Below are 19,926 nucleotides of genomic sequence, written 5' to 3'. Positions count from 1 at the left end.
GAGGCAGGAGTCCTTAAATAGACCCAAAGGGAAATTAAATCTTTCCAACAGCTCGATGTTCCACGTTAACAGGAGCCGTGCGCCTGCCGCTGAGTCAGTGGCCATTACGCAGACCAAACAAAAACTAGGAAAACACACTTGTCAATTGGCTACAAATTTGTGATTCTTTTTTTAAATGTTTCTGAACTTAAGCTTGTAAAATCCACAGCATCTCATACCTCTGACCACTCAGCATACTAGTGGGTGACGAAGGATGACTAAGCGTTCTGGAAAAAATCAGGGCTTACTGTCCCTATTGGTTTGCTACTTCCAGTCGTTGACATATAAGCATTGAGTAACATGTCCCCCATCATGGGGAGAGCCCTGAAATGATGGTCGCAAGACTAGGGGGAAATTCTGTCACCCACTTCCTAAATTATGAACGTATTCACCGAGCCTCTGTTTCCACATCTGGAAAAGGGGAATAATGGCTGTCCATCCTACCTCAGCTGTCTACGAGGAGAATCAAATTATAAAATACTGGTGAAAACACGGGGAAATTTTTCATTAAGTGCTGCATGAATAGAAAGCAGTAGTATACTTTTCTACGTAAAGTATTATTACATAGAGAGGGAAACATCTGTACATAGAGTCAACAATAAAAAAAAAAGAAAAAGAAGAAAGGGAAATGCTTACAAACCCAAAGCACCGAGGTCTTCATACAAACATTGGCAATAAGAAAAGGTTAACCAAATGTGTATGTGTTTGTTTTTTTTAAGTAAAAATGATTAAGAACCCAACAGCAAACGCTCTAACACTGTAATTTTTCAGCAAAATGCGGAGTGACCTAAAAATTCCCTAGTACGTACTGGGGGCAAGGCCTTCCTTACTTGTAAAAGGGATGGGCAGCACAGATTTGTAAAGGATCTCCCCGCTGCCTCTCAGTGGGTTGGGATTCTCAGACTCTGCCATGATGGCTACTCATTAAGTCTAATCTTTAATCTTTTGGGAGAAGGGTGCATTGAAGGCATACTTCAAAACCATGCTGGGGGGGAATGAATTCTAAAAACACCCCGATGCATTTAAATGCACACTCAAATTTAACGATGGTGCTAAGACTCCAACCATCTTTTCAATCCTGAAAAGCTTTAAGTTGGTTAGAGAGCTAGATATCACTCTTCTTCTGTGGATGGCGAACTTTCTTCCTCCCTGTCCTCTTAAACGCTGCTGTGGCCCCCAGAGCCGTCCAGGCTGCTCCTCTCACACCCTGTTGCAATTCCAGGGTGACCTCAACCAAACACGGGTTCAAGCCCCAGCATGAGCTGATGATTCTACCTCCATCCCAGGCCAGGCCTCTCTCCATGCATCCAGCCTCCCGCCTACATGGCTCTGCTTCGAAGTCCCACCCTTCCCACATCACCCTGTTCCCCGTCTCATCCCCAGCGACCCCAGCCAAAAACCCAGTTACCCCAGACTTCTCTCTTTAAATCACCGCCCCAGTCCACACTGACCAAGGCCTCCACGCCCACCTCCTTTGATCCCACACCCTACTCCCTTCTGCTACTACTTCGGGTCGAGTGCCGCTTGCCCAGCATGACTGCAAGGGCTGCTAATTGATCTCTGGGCCGGAATCCAACTCACTCCCCACACAAGGCGAGAATGGCTCCTCGGCACACGTCCGATGATGTCATCTTCCTGCTGAACATCCTTCAAAACCAGCCCGATAACCTTCGAGATCAAGTTCCAACTCCTTGGCTAGCACCGTAGAGCCTTTCATGATCTTCATCTGCTGATCTCCAAGGCGAGGCTTAGGTACCCATCCCCAACACGCCACTGAACACCTGCATGGCTTTGGGCAAGCTGTTCTTTCCGCCTGGACGGCTGTCCCCACCCCACTTCCTGCTTTTTCTTCTTCGTTATCTTCTTCTTTTTATTTTCCAATTCATTGTTCAAAGTGCAACTCAGTCTCTGCAAATCCTCCGGTTCATCCACTCCATCCTCCCTGAACCCCCGCCCCCACCACCACCACCACCGCCCTGCCTCTGGGCAGACCTCGAGCCCCGTCCCACTCACCACAGTAATTACCCGGAGGCCTCCTCCATCAGATGCTAGGCTTCCTTAGGGTAGCTTAGGCTGTCTTGTAGGACTTGAATGCCTGGCATATCCAAATGATTCTATTAATATCACTTAATGAATAAATAAATGCCTGCAGCAATGAATGAATGAATTGCCTGCAGGAGAAAAAAAATGAGCTCAAACTTTGAAATAAAAACCTCAGCCACTTGGGCTCCTGGAGGTCATGAATAGTGATAAGTTACTGAGCAGCTGGTCTAAAGTTTATCTTAATTGAACAAACCCCTTCCCGTAAGGGTGTGCCAATTAACAGCAGGCGCTGCAGGAGCAATGTTTAAGATCTATGCGAACTAACTGCTTCCCGGCGCCCTGAAGAACTCCAGAAGCACCTATTTACATAGAAATAATTGAAAATCATTCTGATAGCTCCAATAACTTGGGTCCCCGAAGGCTGGTACCAGACAACAATTTGTTTGCTTCGTTGGAGTTAAAATACGGACTGAGAAGTAATAAAAAGTACACTTATTTTAAAATATTCTATCGTTGGAGGAGCCGCCCCTCCCCCACCCTGCAATTAGAAGGAATTAGTGAAGTTCCTCCGTGCTTCCAGCTACGCCCAGCACACCCAGGAAGCCAAGGTTCACCTATAATCTCTTAATTAGACGCATCCCTCACGGCGCTGCCCACCATCCTTCACAGGGATGTTGACAGCCTGTCAGCCACAGAGGACAGCTCTGCGCTCCATACCTCGAATCTTATGGATTTCCTATGAAAATTGCTTCGGCGGCAGCAGTTATTCAATTTAATAACCTTATTAAACACTTTAATGACTTTTTGGGCCTAATGACGATATCTAGTATGAAGGAAGAAGCCAGGCAGAGAATTAAAAATTTAAACTAACTGATCCCTACTGTTCTCCATGGGAAAACAGGAAATACCAGACTCCTTGAAAATCTAATCCCTATGTTCTCTTTTAATAATCACTCTTTGATTTTAATATCCTCTCTCTCCGCCCCCACCCCCAGTTCGACCTTTGTTCCTTCATCCACCTAACTTGTCTTTTTTTTCCTTAGCTCTGATACTGAGATGAAATTAACAATAAAAATAGCTGTATTGTACAAGGCACTGACAGGTGCCAGGCACTGTGATAACTGTTTTACACGTGTTTTGCTTTCATCTTTACAACGATCCTAAAAAGTCAGTAATATTAGCATCCCATTTTACAGATAAGAAAAACAAGGCTTCTAACACTTAAGCAACTGGCCCCAAGTCAAATGGCCAATAGGCTAAGCTAGGTTTCAAATTCAGGTTCACCTTGCTCCAAAGCCCAGCCTCACAAACATTCTTTCTATCCAGTGGCTCTTTTAGCAACAATAAGTCCAAGTCACTTCAAATGTCACTGTAATTGCATTATTTTGGAGGGGAAAACATTATCTTCTTAGCTATTGGCTAAAACAGGGGTCCTCAAACTTTTTAAACAGGGGGCCAGTTCACTGTCCCTCAGACCGTTGGAGGGCCGGACTATAGTTTAAAAAAAAAAACTATGAACAAATTCCTGTGCACACTGCACATATCTTATTTTGAAGTAAAAAAACAAAATGGGGCCGAAACCGGTTTGGCTCAGTGGATAGACCGTCGGCCTGCGGACTGGGGGGTCCTAGGTTCGATTCCGGTCAAGGGCATGTGCTTGGGTTGCGGGCATATCCCCGGTGGGGGATGTGCAGGAGGCAGCTGATCGATGTTTCTCTCTCATCGATGTTTCTAACTCTCTATCTCTCTCCCTTCCTCTCTGTAAAAAATCAATAAAATATATTTAAAAAAAAAAAAAAAACCAAAATGGGAACAAATACAATATTTGTATTTGCATGTGGCCCGCGGGCCATAGTTTGAGGACCCCTGGGCTAAAACATCGGTTGAAACCACCTGCTCTTCTGAAACTCATTGTATTTCATTTTTGTATTTCTAGCACTAAGTACAGTGTTAACACATAGTTAGTGCTCATGAAATGTTTGAGAATTAGATTACAAAAGAGATTCCAAAACGAAGAATGTACAGGTTCTTCTGTGCTGAAAATTATAAGATGCTATTGAAAGAAATCAAAGAAGCATATATTTCTTTGTTTACATCTATGTAAGTGTCATGCCTCTACTGTGTTCATGTATTAAAAGACTCAACATGATAGACAAATTCTCCCCAAACCCATCTAGAGCTTTAATGCAAGTTCTGTAAAAAGCTCAGTAAGATTTTTTTTTGAAGGCATAGATTGTAAAATTTACATGGAAAGTAAAAGCAATTCTGAAAAAGAATAAAGTGGGAAGAATCCCTGTTGCTGAGACCTATACAAATATACCCAACTGATTTCTGCCAAAGGTGTGAAAATAATTCAATGGAGGAGGGATAGTCTGTCAACAAGTAGTTCTAGAACAACTGGACATCCACAGACCAAAAGCGGAACCTCAACCTACTCCCGGCAAGCACCTTTCACAAAAATTCATGCAAAATGAATCACAGAGTTAAATGTAAACATAATATTTAATTTTTAAAAATTTCTTAAAATTGATTTTTAGAGAGAGGGTAAGGGAAGAGAGAAAAACATCCATGTGAAAGTGAAACATCGATTGACTGCCTCCCCCACAGCCCCCACAGGGGATCCAGCCTGCAACCTGGGCATGTGCCCCAACTGGAACCGGCAACCCTTGGGTACACAGGATGATGCCCAAGCAACTGAGCCACACCAGCCAGGGCAAAACCATAAAACTTTTAGAAAGAAATATAAGAGAAAAATCTTTGGGATCAGGACTAGATGAAGAGGACTTAGGCTTGAAACCACAAGGTCAACCCATATAAGAAAAAGGTGATAAGTTGGATCTCACCAAAACCAACACCTTTGCTCTGCGAAAGACCCCATGAGGAAGCTGAAGACACATTACACAGACTGGAGGAAGTTATTTGCAAATCACACATCCCTCAAAGGACTTGTATCTAGACTATGTAAAGAACGCACAAAACGCCCTAACTGGTTTGGCTCAGCAGATAGAGCGTCGGCCTGCAGACTGAAGGGTCCCAGGTTCAATTCCAGTCAAGGGCATGTACCTGGGTTGCGGGCACATCCCCAGTAGGGGGCGTGCAGGGGGCAGCTGAATCGATGTTTCTCTCTCATCGATGTTTCTAGCTCTGTATCCCTCTCCCTTCCTCTCTGTAAAAAATCAATAAAATATATTAACAAAAAAAAAGAACGCACAAAACATTTTTGAAAAGCAAAGAAATCAATTAGAAACTAGGCAAAACACATGAAGAAACATTTCACCAAGGAGGACAGACAGACGGCAAACAAGCACATGAAAAGATGTTCAGCATCACTAGCCATCAGGGAAATGCAAATCAACGTCACAGTGGTCCATCACTATACAGTTTGTAGTGGTATTATCACTACTGTTTATTTTAGCACTCGAGGCCCGGTGCACAAAAATTCGTGCACTTGGGGAGGGGGGCGTCTCTCGGCCCAGCTTGCGCCCTCTCACACTCTGGGAGCCTCAGGGAATGTCCTACTGATGGCTCAGGCCTGCTCTGGGCTAAGCCGCAGTCTGGCCTCCCTCTGCAGGAGGTGACCAGGTGATCAGGGAAAGGCGCTGCACCCATCACCCTGCCGCTGCTGCCACTGCCGGCCTCCCTCTGTGGGAGATGACCGGGAACAGAGCTGGCTGGCAAGGCCCCGCCCCACCCTCCCACATCGCCCCTCCTCTGCAGCCGCTGGTTGCTGCTGCCTCCCATCCCACCCCCCCATCGCTGTCTCCTCCCTCTGCCTGCTGGCACGTGCCTTGGTTGGCCTGGTGCCACCTGCTCACCAGCCCTGTTCCCCACCGACTGGTCATTCTGCCGTTTGATCAATTTGCATATTATGCTTTTATTATATTGGATTTTGATAGTTGTATCATTTAAAATTTCTACTGTAGTCTAGCTTAAATCTTTATAGTACATAACTATGCTAACTGTAAAAACATTTACTCAGATTACCAAAAACATGAGACAAAAGCTAACAAAGCAAAGTTTCTAGGTGTTAGTGAGCATTCATTTTTCATAGCCTCGGTGAGAATTCTCTATCACAAAAATAAAAGCTTGTTTCAATTTGTGCTCACTTTCTCAGGACATTTTTTTTCCTATTCCAATTTAAACTGAAGAGTCATTCCTTCATTCATCCATTCACACAATTGAAACATAATGAATACCAACTCTGTGCCACACAGCTGATGCTTACAGAATCTAATCAATATCTTATTCACCAGAATTCTATTCAGAACTTCCACACAACAATCTCAAAACTAAAATTTAGTGCCCCGGCCGGTGTGGCTCAGTTGGTTGGGCATCATCCCATGCACTGAAAGGTTGCCAGTTTGTTTCCTGGCCAGGGCTCGTGCCCAAGTTTCAGGATTGAGCCCCTCAATGGGGCATGCAGGAGGCAGCCAATAAATGTTTTGCTCTCACATCCATGTTTCTTTCTCTTTCTCTCTCTCTCTCTCTCTCTCTCTCTCTCTCTCTCTCTCTCTCTTTCTCTCTCTCTCTCTCAAATAAAGAAATAAGTAAATAATATATTACAAGTAATTATTGAAAAGAAAAACAAAGATGAATATTTAGCCATTTAACATACTACATTCTTTACAAATAGCAGGCTTGAAAGACAGAAGGACTGTATCAAGTAACCTTCCTTTATTTCCTAATAATCCTTCTGACACCCTAAAACATATGCTGCCAGGGGTGTTACTTGCCACTTTACAGCTTGGAGTGTGTTTAGTACCACAGCCTTGCAGGTTTGAATGATGATTTTTAGAAAGCTCTTACTACTTCGGGATAAACTGTGGATAAGGTTCAGCTAGACCTGCCTTTTACAGAACTTAGAATAGTTCATGATATTGCAAGTTTCTTTACACAAGTCATGTCCAAAATTAAGGAACTGCCTTTCTGTCCAAAATTAAGGAATTACATTAGGAGAAGTGCAACGGAAACAGTCATCTTTCGCAGGTTGAAGTAAGTGCCAACCTATGTTCAACTGCACCACGAGGACCCAATCGATGGCAAAATCCTGAGTATGGAAACCGCCACAGGACAAAAGATGCGGCTCCTTTAACAAAGAAATTGCAAAAGGGGGGAAAGGCAGAATAATCTACTTCAAGCAGTATATTAACCAAATACGGTGTGGTCCTAATTTGGGTTCTGATTAGAACAAGCAAATACATTTTTTCCAACATAATCAGGAAAACTTGAACACTGCATAGTTGATGGCATGAAGGAACTAATGTTAATTATTTAAGGTGCGATAATGTAGTCTGTTTGTAAGAAGGGTCCATTGTTGACATGTGTACTGAAATATTTACAGATGAAATTCCAGAATGTCTAGACTTTGTTTCAAAATAATTCACTGTGTGGTGGCAGGAGGAAATGGGTGGGGGTGGGAGGTAGCTTGGTCATGAATTAATAATGTATTAATTATTGAAACCTTAGGTACATAAGGGTTCATTATGTTTTTCTCTCTGCTTTGTGTATGTTTAAAATTTTATAATGAAAAGTTAAAATCAGGGGGGAAAAAAGAAAGGAGGAAGGAGAAATGGAGAAAAGGAAGGAGGGAGGGTGGAAAAGAGGGAAGGAAGGAGGAAGGGAGGAATAGAGGGAGGGAGGGAGGGGGGCCCAGCAGACTGCTTTAGAAGAAGGAACAGAAGTGGTACTCGAAAGTGAAAGTAAGTCATAAACATGGATCTGAAAATGTTAACCATTCATATAACATGTACTGACACATTCACATAATGATATCCTAATACTTATTGACCTTTAAAAATAACATTTTTTCATTAAATAAATAAAACATGTATGTGGTTAAAGATATATTTGTATTCATATATAACATTTCAAATACAGATGAGTAAACCATGAAAATGAAGTCCTGCCCTACCCGTTTTGGCTCAGTGGATAGAGCGTCGCCTCCAGACTGAAGGGTCCCGGGTTCGATTCCTGTCAAGGGCACATGCCCAGGTTGTGGGCTCGATCCCCAGTAGGGGACATGCAGGAGGCAGCCAATCAATGATTCTTATCACTGATGTTTCTATCTCTGTCTCCCTCTCCCTTCTTCTCTAAAATCAATAAAAATATATTTTTTTAAAAAAAGAAAGAAAAGAAAATGAAGTCCTCCTTCATTGATCAACTGGGCCCTCAGTTTCTTATGTACATACTTAGGATTTTTATACATTTTTATATTATATATATATATAACTGGCATATATGTATATGTAAAATGTTTAACACAAATGGAATATGCTATAAATACTGTTTTGTACCTTGCTTTAGTCACTGCACAACCTTCTACAATTCTTTATATTTGATCATATATAATAAAATGTTGTTTTAAACAGTTTGCTTCAGAACTGTTTTAGACGCACAGAAAAATTGTGACGATAGTAGAGAATTCCCACATACCCCACTTTCAGTTTCCCCTGTTATTATATCACATCTGATAGGCAGGGAGGGAGAACAACAAATTTCGTTTCAGGGAGTGGGAGAGTGTTTTGTCTTGTCTTGTCACTTCCCTTCAAAGTCCCCGGCATCACAGGACACCAGGTGGAAGCCTGCTTATGGGATATTCTTTAATGATATTCATTGGTTGTAGCTCAGTCATTTTCTAATCAGTTTCCCGATATCAAAACCACGCTTTCCTCGCGCAGGTCTCAAATGTTACCATCACTCAGCAGAATGTACCGGGAAGAGGTGCATGTCAAGCCTGGAGCCAGCACACCCAACACAGAAGCACGTCCCTCCCACCTGTCCCCGCAGAGCCTGTCTCCTCCCTCAGGCAGGGTCCTCAGGTGCCTGGAACTCTCCGGCCACCAGGGTCTGCTCCACTCCGGCATCTGCTGCCACAGAGCTGGCGGACTTATTGCCACGAAGGTGTCAGTAACTGATAACTGCCATTGTGTTCAGTATGAAGTATATATAGACCCTTTGGAGAAGAAAAAAACAAACCCTTTCCTAACGGTATAAATCTCTAGAGTCTAGAGGTAGACTTCAGCAATCATGATCCAGGAGAGCAGAGGAGATCCACACACAAGGAGCAGCACACACCCTTCCCGTCGCCTCACTGCGGTAGAACTGTCTTTTAAACATAAGATATTTTTAAATGTTTTTACTGATTTCTTTTTCTAATACACATTTTTATTGATTTCAGAGAGGAAGGGAGATGGAGAGAGAGATAGAAACATCAATGATAAGAGAGAATCATTGATGGGCTACCTCCTGCACGCCCCCTACTGGGGATCGAGCCCACAACCCAGGCACGTGCCCTGACCGGGAATCGAACCCTGACCTCCTGGTCCAAAGGTTGACGCTCAACCGCTGAGCCAGGCGGGCTGGGCAAGAATTCTGTCATTGCGAAATAAATAAAGCATGTAGGCGGTTAAAGATATTTTTATAAGATTTTTTTTTATTGTCCGTCTCCTTTACAGCAAGTGAGCCCTGGGCAGAGGAACGAATGCCCTGCCTTGGAGGGGCCAGCACGTCAGACTCGATGACACAGACTGTGCACCAGGAGGGAGCTGCCCATGCACCCCTCGCAGGAGGGAGCTGCACCCCTCACAGAGCGTGCGCGCCACGTGCTGGAGGCTCGGGTCTCAGTGACGCAGGAAAACCAAACGCTCCCTCTGGACACCAGACTATACAAGGAACAAGAATGCCGGACTCCACGAAAGACGCTGTCTGGGACGTGTTCCCTGTCACAGCCACCTGCCTTTTCATTAGGATTCTGGGTTCTGTCTCATTAAACAGAAGGGTTGATTCAGTTGGGTCCACCTAATTATTCTTATTAAAATATGTAACCATAATATTTTAATTGTAAATTAAAGCTGCATGCATGAACGAATCTGAATTCATTTTCATTTCACAATGGCCCAATGCCAAGGCCATTTTTATGGGGAAGATCCATCAGCTTGGATACTGCTCTCCTGGGAATTCAAACCCATGTGCACACGGAACGCGTTTAACTACCAAGGGAGACTCGTACTCCCTGCTCCCCCTCTCTAGATTTATTACCGTAATAAAGCTATTTTATCATGAGAGACTGCATTTGGTTTCCCGCCCACCCCCAATCTTTACAAAAAAAATTACCAAACTTCTAGGCTGGCATTACCGGTTAGGTAGAAGAACGGTGTCACTCGGGCTGTTGGAATCTTGAACGAGGATGGTACAAAGCTCTCAATTCACATGCCAACCTCATGATTAATTAGTACAGTCTGCTGTGGGCGCCGTGAGCTCACACACACACTGCCCCTTGGTCGAGATTCAAGAACAATCAGTGGTATTGCATTCAGCCCTTCCATATGCAGTTAGGTGGGACCTGAATTATTTTCCGCTCAACAACCAACCCGCCACAAGGATATGCAAAGGCTCAGCCAAAACCTCCCCCACTTCTAACTGGTAAGGAGGACAGGGAGCTGCTGGGGTAGGCGGGGAGATAAAAATACCTTTATAATTGAGGCTTTCGGAACGCCTCTTCTTGACTTCTAAGCTTAGTCAGACAACCTGGTGTGCAGTCTGGGGGAAAGATTGTTCCAGGGGGTGGGGAAACATCTGTGAGAGCCCAGGGCCCAGAGTGCAGAGCAGGCAACACCCAACAAGCTCCGAACTAAGGAGTGGGAAGTGCAAAGGGGGTGGGGGGAGGGGCAGAAGATGAGCCTGGAGAAGGAAGCAGGGTCAGATCATAAAAGGCCTTAGCAACCTCATTTAGGAGTTTTGACTTTGCTCTAAGAGTGAAGCATTAGAAGCCAGATCATTCTGGCCACATGTAAAATCCATTTTCTATGGATTGATAAGTGATGAACGTATATTACAGAACATCCAGAACCTAGCCTTGTGGGGTTATTTCTTAGTGAGGGACTTAAGTAAATTTCTAAGTATTATACCTCTTTCTCCCTACAGTATATTTTCTTATTTTAAAATATGTTTTTATTGATTTCAGAGAGGAAGGGAGAGGGACAGAGACAGAAACAACAATGATGAGAAAGAATCATCGGTTGGTTGGCTCCTGCACAGCCCCTTCTGGGGACTGAGCCTGCAGCCCAGGCATATGCTCTGATCAGGAATCGAACTGTGACTTCATGGTTCATAAGTAGAGGCACTAACTCTGAGCCACACCGGCCAGTCTACAGTACTTTTTTCCTTTTCAGCTGAGGGACTCTCCAGTTTAAAATTCCTTAATGCTATAATATTACTAGTGGCCCGGTGAACGGATTCATGCATATTGAAAGGAAATTAATTAGAAGAAATATTTTAATATCGCTATTTGCCCTTTCTTTATAATAGAAGTGTCAGAGATGAAAGAAAATTAGTAAAATGCATATGAAAATAATATATAAATTGATTAATAAACAATAACATAATATAACAATAAAGACATGATATAAAAACAACAAAAACATGATATAAAAACAACATTGATAAAAAAACACAATGACTAATAAATTGATTAAACTTATTATAATATCTCCCTGTATACCACATTAAGAATAATCACTTTCAGAGTGCTTGACTAATTTCCCTTGTGATGAAGTATTCACGACTTTCTTTAACATCACATGCTCTTCAAACTCGAGAAAAAGCAACATATAACTGACCGTGTCTGAAAACAGGTTCAGGTAGGAATATTCCTACTTTGTCTAGATTGGCACCAGCAAGAGCTTTATATGAATCTCACATGCGCGAGTCAACGTTTATTTTTAAATTGCCAGTGTGTGTCATATGTACCAGCTGGTCGGATGGTTGGATGGACGGTCAGTCACTTAGCCTTTTATATATATAGACTACATAGTTATTTATAATAAAGGACGTTTATAAGGTCAATAAAATGCTTTATGTAATTGGTTAAAATTTGTGTCTCATTTCTATTCATTGAACCGAGTTCATAATAAAAATCAAGTGTTAAAACCAACACACACGCCCAGAGGTCAGCGGTTCAATTCTAGGTCAGGACACATTCCCAGGTGGCAGGCTCCTCCCTGCCAGTAGGGGTGTGTGCAAGAGGCAGCTGATCAATGTTTCTCTCTCTTTCTCTCTCTTTCGCTCTCTCCCCCCTCCCTCTTCCTTCCTCTCTTGCTAAAATTCAATAAAAACATATTTTAAAAATAATAATTACATATGCCTTTGGAATAGTGCTAGAGAAGGCCACGACCCTGCTCCCTTGGCACAGCCTGCCCAGTGGTCAGGCCAGGTGGAGAGTGAGGAAACACTGACCCGAAGGGAGGTCTGGCCTCTGCCCTCGGCTCCTGGGTGGTGCCCTCTAGGCCCCTGCAATGTCCTGCCTGAAAGGAGTGTTCTGGCCTTTGGTCACTGGACACCCTGAAGGTGCTTAGGTTATGACCCCTAAAGGAACTGGAGACTAAAGGTGTGAACTTGACCCCCGGAAGAGAGGAGACTAAAGGTCAACTACACAGTAAACACTGAGCCCAATAAAAGCTCTGGACACCAAGGCTGGGTGAGCTCCCTGGTGCACACTGTCACACTCAGACGCCAGGAAGGTGGCTCCATCCGAGAGGACAGCAGGAGCTCCACATCTGGACCCCTCCCCGCCTTTGCCCTACGTGTCTCTTCCTCGGACGGTTCCATTGGTATCCGTTCCCTGTAAAACACCGTAACTGTGGGGGTAATCGCTCTCAGCGGGTTCCGTGAGTTCTTCCTGTGAATTATCTAATCTGAGGGTGTCTGGGGAACCCTGGACCTTACAACTGGTGTCAGAGGTGAGGGCAGTTGTGTGGGGCCTTGCAGACTGGCCAACTGCACAGAGAAGGTATTTCCTGACCCAGCAGCTCGGCCCAGTATTGTGTAGAGAGGGACAGGGAAAGTATACCTGGCCTGGTAAGTTGGGGGCCTGACAGGAAAGGGACACAGGTGCCTTCTGCTAAAAGCATCTATACCCTGATCCAAGTGGTGGTTACACAGGTGTAAACACAAGAAAAACTCCACTGAGCTGTACACATAAGATCAGGGCATTTTATGCATTTTATGCATTTTATGCATTTTACTGGGCATGTGTTAGACCCAATTTTAAAAAGTTAAAAAACAAACAGACATCGCCTTTGAAAATGGGGGAGCCCAGCCTGGAATTAAAGGGTGAAGTGGGCTGGACTATTGAGGAGAACCTGAACCCAAGGGAAGGGCTGATGTGAGATCTAGCAAAGAAGTTTGTGGATGGATTCCCTGAAGTGGATTGTTTGGTGCTTTAAATTTGGACAAGGGGAACTAAGGGCCATGTGGTTGTGTGACTGTGTGTGACTGTGCCTGGAGGGTGGGGGGAGGTCTGTGTGCGTGTGTGTGACTGTGGGGGGGGGGGGTGTCTGCATGCATGTGTGTGACTGGGTCTGTGTGCATGTGTGTCTGTGTGGGTGTTTGTATGCGTGTGTGTGACTGTGTGCGCCCATGTGTGTGCTTGTGTGTTGGTGTGGGTGTGTGTCTGTGTGCGGCTTTTCAGTTTCATTAGGCTCACCTAGTGATGTGTGTGGTACACAGGAGGCAAAGTAGGACAAACAGGTACGTCTGAGGGACGGCCACTCAGCAAACGGCTGGTGTGGCGGTGGTCCTACCCTCCTCCTAGTTGAACGGGGGCTCAGGAAGCTGGGACTGGAGGCCTGAGAGGCCAGGCTGGTTTCGGGAAGGGACAGCCTTCCCTGCTTAGGTGGCACCAAGCCAAGAGTTCCGAGAGGCGGCAAGCAGGGCAAAACTGAAAGTAATGGCAGACAGTCGCCCTGGGCTGTTACCAGAGGTGGGGGAATTCGGGGATGAGGCAACAGAGGAGAAAACCGAGAGAGCAGGCTGGGGGAGCGGTTCCAGCAAAGGTGGAGGCAGAGTCTGGAGAATTCTGAGTCATGGAAAAGATACTTAAACAAGAGTTTGGGGAGGTGGAGTGCAAGAAACCACTCAGTCCCTGGAACCAAAGAATGAGGGTCGGGGAGGCACCACTGCTGGCAGGGGCAGGGGTCGTGCTCAATCCTTAGCCCTCCCCTAGCAAGCCCGGCAGGATCTTGACCTTGACTCTCCACCCCAGCGCTATGGTGAGAGGTGAAGAACCACCCCGCAGCGACACAACACGCACGGATTATTTACTTTCGGATTTGTGGTGACATACCTCTTTCTGTTCTTCTGGAAGCATCTTCAGCATAACAGGATGGATCTGAAAAACAAGATGCCAGCACTCGGTGACGTGGAACCTGGAGCAGAGAGGCCCCTCAGAGCCGCCACCCAAATCCCCCCAGAGCCTGCCCAGCGCAGTCTCTGGAAAGGACACCTCTGCCGCTCTCCCCCCTCTCCTCCCGCCCCCCGCCCGTCTGCTGCTGACCAGGACCTCAGTCCACACTGGGGATGGGGAGTTTGGGACATGGCAAGTCCAAGGCAGCTGGATGATGACAGGCCCTCAAAGTGGACGGTCAGGCAGAGCCAGGCTGGAGTTGTGGCCTTGGTACTTAGAGGAGGCTGGAGACATGGGGTACAGAGGGGCCCTGAGAAGGCTGGAGACGTAGGGTGTGGAGGGACCCTAAGGGACAAGGGGAAGCTGATTGGCAGTGAGATGGAGAGACGGGAAAAGATGTCCAGAGAGACCCACATCCGAGAGCAGCCCTGACGGTTTTGCCAGCAACCCAACCTTTCAAGGAACAGGTCATTCCTGTGACATCTAAACTACTCCAGGGTTCAGATAACAGATGGTGTGGCCTCACGAGAGACGAAGGTCAGGGCCTGGATTCTGACCTTCCAGTCAGAGTCAGCCTCTCAGCTGATTCCAGGCCCTGCACGTCCTGAGTTTGCCTATTGTTCTTTAAACCCCCCTTTATTACAAAAGGTCGTTGGAGCTAGCATCTGCTCCCTGCAAAAAAAAAAAAAAATTGAAATCCCCAATCACATGCATGGTCTATATTCTTACAACCAAAAGGTGGCTATGGCTACCTGGTCACCATTTGCCTTTATTTTGATCATAGTACTTAGTCTGACTCCATTGTTCAGATAATTATGATCACCCACAAATATTTCCATCTCTACTAATGTCCCTGGCGCTGTGAGGAACATGAAGAACAGGAGCTCCGGCCTCCAGTCCACGTGGTGTCAGGGAGGAGAAGACCCACAGCAGACGGAGGAAAGGAACTCCCGCGGAGGTGAGAGAAGCCCACCGTGAGCAGCAGGCGGGTTCCCAGGGGGAATGGAGTTCCTTTCACCTGAGAGGGCAGGACCCGGACCCACAGAGAAGGCAGGGGAGAATGAGAGAAAGTCGATGTTCACGAAAAGAAGAGGAACAGAGGTGTGACGACGGCATGCACAGAGGATGGAGAAAAGCACAATGGACAATAAAGAGATGGTGACCAGGCCAGACCAGCTGAGGGAAAGGTTCCTGGAGCGTGGAGGGGGCTGAATTGCTGCCACCAAAAAGGTATATCCACGTCCTCTGGGGCCTGTGAAAGTGATCTTATTTGGGAAAAGGGTCTTTGCAGTGGGCGGGCTCTAAATCCAACAACAAACGTCCTTATGAAACACAGAAGAGGAGAAAACACCCACACACAGAGGAGACGGCACGTGAAGATGGAGTCAGCGACTGGACTGATGAACACCTGGAGCTACCAGAAGCTGGAAGAGGCGAGAAGGATCGTCCCGCCCAGCCGGTTGAGCACTGACCTATAGACCAGGAGGTCACAGTTCAATTCCCAGTTGGGGCACATGCTCAGGTTTTGGGCTCGATCCCCAGTGGGGGGCGTGCAGGAGGCAGGTGATCAATGATTCTCTCTTATCATTGATGTTTCTATCTCTCTCTCCCTCTCCCAAACCAATACATATATATATGTTGTTGTTTTTTTAAAGGATCCTCCCCTAGAACCTATAGAGCAGTGATTCTCAACCTTCCTAATGCCGCGACCCTTTAATACAGTTCCTTATGTTGTGGTGACCCCCAATCATAAAATTATTTTCATTGCTACTTCATAACTGTAATTTTGCTAGTGTTATGAATCATAATGTAAATATCTGATATGCAGGATGTATTTTCATTGTTACAAATTGAACATAATTAAAGCATAGTGATTAATCACAAAAACAATATGTAATTATATTTATGTTTTCCGATGGTCTTAGGCGACCCCTGTGAAAGGGTCGTTCGACCCCCATAGGGGTCGTGACCCACAGGTTGAGAACCGCTGCTATAGAGGGAGCACATCCTGCCAACACCTTGCTTTCAGATTTCTGGCCTCCAGAATGATGAGAATAAATTTCTGTTGTTTACAGGCACCAAATTTGTGGTAATTTCTCATTGCAGCCACAGGACACAATACAAAGGTTTGTGGTTATCTATATATATAAAAGGCTAATATGCTAAGTGTCCAACCATCTGGGTAATACGTCACGTAGCAACACCCAGCTTCCTCTCCCTAGTAACGACTAGCCTCCTTGCAGTTTCTTCAGCCCAGGAACACAACTTGCTTTATAGTCAGGTGCAAATATTTCACATTTAACCAAATGTCTGTGAAGTGTTTTCCCATGCCTCATCTCATTTGATCCTCACAGAAGTCCTGGAGTAGGTAGATAGGAGACTCAGTAGAATCCTATTTTCTTTTCATTAGCCAGAAAACGGAGATTTAGAAAGTTTAGAAACTTGGCCAGACTGAAAAGAAGTAAGAAATGGTGGGCCTTGAAAATGACTTCAGGTTTTCTCACTGCACAGAATAGTCAAACACTGATACAGTTTAATATGTTACCCTTTGTTCTCCCTGCGTGATCTACAATAATAATCCGCTTGTTGATATTTATTATTGCTGTGTTGCTGCACAAAGGAGAGAGCTCAAGTCCAGTTTCAACTCAAGCCAGTCTGCTTTCCAACCTTGTCCTTCCATTGCCCAAGGCTGTTGCCATGACTGTGTGATAGGAACCTATGGTTCAGAGTTTGGGTCTTAATTCTCTCCAAAGGGCTTGAGCTTTTTCTACCCTACTAGGGGGTTGGCCACCCTGAGATGCTACAGACCAAGTCAAACTGTGAAAGTAGGAAGCTGAAAAGTTTAAGCCAGTCCTGAAACATCCCAGAGACCCACACTGCCAACCTTACATATCTTAAATCTGGACAGTGGGATGGATGGCTGGTTGGAGGGAGAAATACTTTTATTTTTTTTTTACTCCATATATATCCATATTGTTTGAATTTTCCCAGTTCACACAATTAATTTTATACATTTTGAAGTAACAATTATCTAAAATAAATTAAACACCACAGTTCTATCAGAAGAAATAGTGACTCTAACATAAATCATGGAAGATTTTTACTTCATGTAAAAATAAAAGCAAATTCGGATGCATGAGGAGAGCATAAAATGATGTTTGGTACTGGGCCTTGCCGTGGCAACTACTGATGGTGACAGGAAATTAAACGATACCACAATAGTGATGAATTGAGATAAAAGGTCAACTGTTATAATTTGGCAAACCAAAACTGCTCACCAGAAATCGCCCCCTGACAAAACTATGCCTTCCTGGTGGGTTGTAAAATTTTAGATTTGTTTAGATTTGCCCAGCCCATGTATCTGGAAGAATTCTTGCCTCACTGGAAGACTTTTAGGCCAATGAGTATGGAAATCTGCCTCCAGGTGACCATCAAAAGGCTGTCCCTAGAGCGTTTTATCTCCCACCACCCCTGGGGAACCACGCACACCTGGACAGGTCACCCACTGCAATCCATTCTCCTTCCCAATTACTTTTCTCCAAGAATTATTAGATCTCACACCATTCCAGTCGACGGGGATGGTTTCTCACACCTGTTGTTCAGGTTGGAGTTGGGTACCCACAGGCCACGGGTGTGTGAGCACTGGGAAACACAGCAGCTATGGAAACTCCCCCGAGAGACTCAATGTGTGTCTTCACAATCCCATTACCACCAAGAGTGTGATTTGCCAAAACCAAAAACTGCCTCCATTCCCACCTTGGGATATTTTTCTTCTATAAAATACAAAATATCTGTGAAACAAAGTTAAAATTCTATAGAGCAGGGATCTGCAATGTTTTTCTATAAAGGGCCAGATGGCCAATATTTGAGGCTTGGCAGGTCATATGGTCTCTGTTGAAACTACTCACGTCTGCGGTTTACAGTGAGAAAACGCCCACAGAGGAGTAGTAATCAAATGAACAGGGCTGTGTTCCAGTAAAACTTTATCTACAAAAACAGGTGGCAGTAGTTTGCAGGCCCTACCTATGGAACATGAAATATTGTGCTTTCAATTCTATATATATAAAGCCCCTTATTAGATCAACAGGAAAAACCCCTGCAAAGCTAAACGTGGTCTGAATACTATGGGCGGCCTCCTCTCTGAGAAGCAACCTACTGACAGTGTTTGTAGACTCTGTGTGTGGGTAGAGTGAGAAAGGACTGCATACTTTTCCAATGGTGAAATAAGGAATAACAAGTATGGTTTATATTATTCTTTAAAATGAAAATAAAGGAGAGGTGTTAAGTAGCATAGTTTTGGGTTTTCCTACCATCCCAGGTCAAAGGCTGATTAACCCAACAAGCTTGATAATCATGAAATGAGATCTGAATAGACATCAATGCCACAAGAACATCCTAAACCGAACGAAACTGGTTTTAGCAAAAGTCTGCAGTTACTGACCCACTGTAATATACAATTTCATAAACCAAATAGGCACGTTTTTCTGTATTTCCAACACAGAGGCCAAGAGAAATCTCATGTGCTCCTAGAAGACAATGCAGGTGGATTCACAACTAGCCTCAGGAGAGACAGGGCCTTCCTAAGAGTGAGGAGAGAGAAGGGTATTTTATAAGGAAACTAGAGGTCCATTGCACGAATAGATTCATGCAATAGGCCTTCCATTCCCCTGGCTGCCGGCACCCATTTTCCTCCGGCACCCGGGACCCAGGCCTTCGCTCCAGCCGGAGCCTTCAGTCTTTGCCACTCCACCACTTCGAGCCTATGTATGCAAATTACCCGCCATCTTTGTTGGGTTAATTTGCATACTCTCCTGATTGGCTGGTGAGCATAGCGGAGGGACGGTCAATTTACATGTTTATCTATTATTAGGTAAGATAACTTGTGTAGCTTTTCTTTGCTGTGTCAGAAGGAATAGTCAACACTTCAACAAAATACTCTTCTTGCTTCTGGAGGTGTGGCCAGGTTCCAAGAGCTTAAGGTGGAGACAGGCTTGAAAGCTGGTGTAAAACATGATAGAATACTCAGAATTGAAGTAAATAAGCCATAAAAAGCAGATGTGGGAGAGAGGAGCTAGCCACCAGACCAGCCAAGCAGGTAATACTGGACTTCCTAACTTGTGCTGTGACATCCTCTCTTCAAAACAATCCTAACTCCAAGATCAAATCTAAAAATATTTTCTACTGTTCCCAAATGGTCTCCTTCCTTTTTTGAGCTATTAAGGTTCTCCTGATTAGTGACTCATCTGGGCTATCCATTTTCCCTTTTAGAAAAGCAGATAAATCTCAGAAGTTAGGGGAGAGGGTATTACTAATTTAAATATTAATGTGAATTATCCAGTCAAATTGCATTCCTATTAACCTAGAGCTATCTACCTTCAACTACTCACTCCCCTCCCCCAAGCTCTCACCACCTGGAGTTTTGATTAGAATGGGAAAGAGGGAAAATCACTGATACTTGAGTACAGCATTCTTGGCAGGCTGAGGTATTCCTCGGTGCCCAGTCACAGAAAATGCCCTGATCTTTCTCCCCTGTCAACAACTGGAGATGTTTTTCAACTCCCCATTCACTCTACCCATTTACCTGGTAAGAGGACTTTGCAGAAGTACTACCACCATGACTTCTCATCAAAATGCCACCTGCAGAATGGCATGAAAAGAATAAA

The 19,926-nt window shown here is 44.7% G+C and overlaps 1 protein-coding gene across 3 annotated transcripts in view; it reads right to left on the bottom strand.

Moving 5' to 3' along the window:
* The window catches only part of SNX10 (sorting nexin 10), a 60,022-nt gene that overhangs the window by 18,233 nt on the left and 21,863 nt on the right, over window positions 1-19,926 (bottom strand). Inside the window, exons 2-3 of one of the 3 annotated variants that reach the window (XM_081102600.1) lie at window positions 14,204-14,248; window positions 2,053-2,134 (exon numbers count right to left, since the gene is read on the bottom strand). Coding sequence is in view for 2 of the 3 variants with exons in the window: in XM_081102598.1 (XP_080958724.1) it covers window positions 14,204-14,248; window positions 19,845-19,889 (90 nt within the window). In the remaining variant the exon portion in view is untranslated. Of the gene's footprint in view, window positions 1-2,052; window positions 2,135-14,203; window positions 14,249-19,844; window positions 19,895-19,926 lie in introns of those variants that run through there. The other 2 variants (XM_081102598.1, XM_081102599.1) reach the window with 2 other exon arrangements.

Source organism: Myotis nattereri (genome assembly GCF_964212035.1).
Source record: "Myotis nattereri genome assembly, chromosome: 11".
Taxonomy (NCBI): domain Eukaryota; kingdom Metazoa; phylum Chordata; class Mammalia; order Chiroptera; family Vespertilionidae; genus Myotis; species Myotis nattereri.
This window is presented reverse-complemented; position numbering and strand designations above follow the sequence as displayed.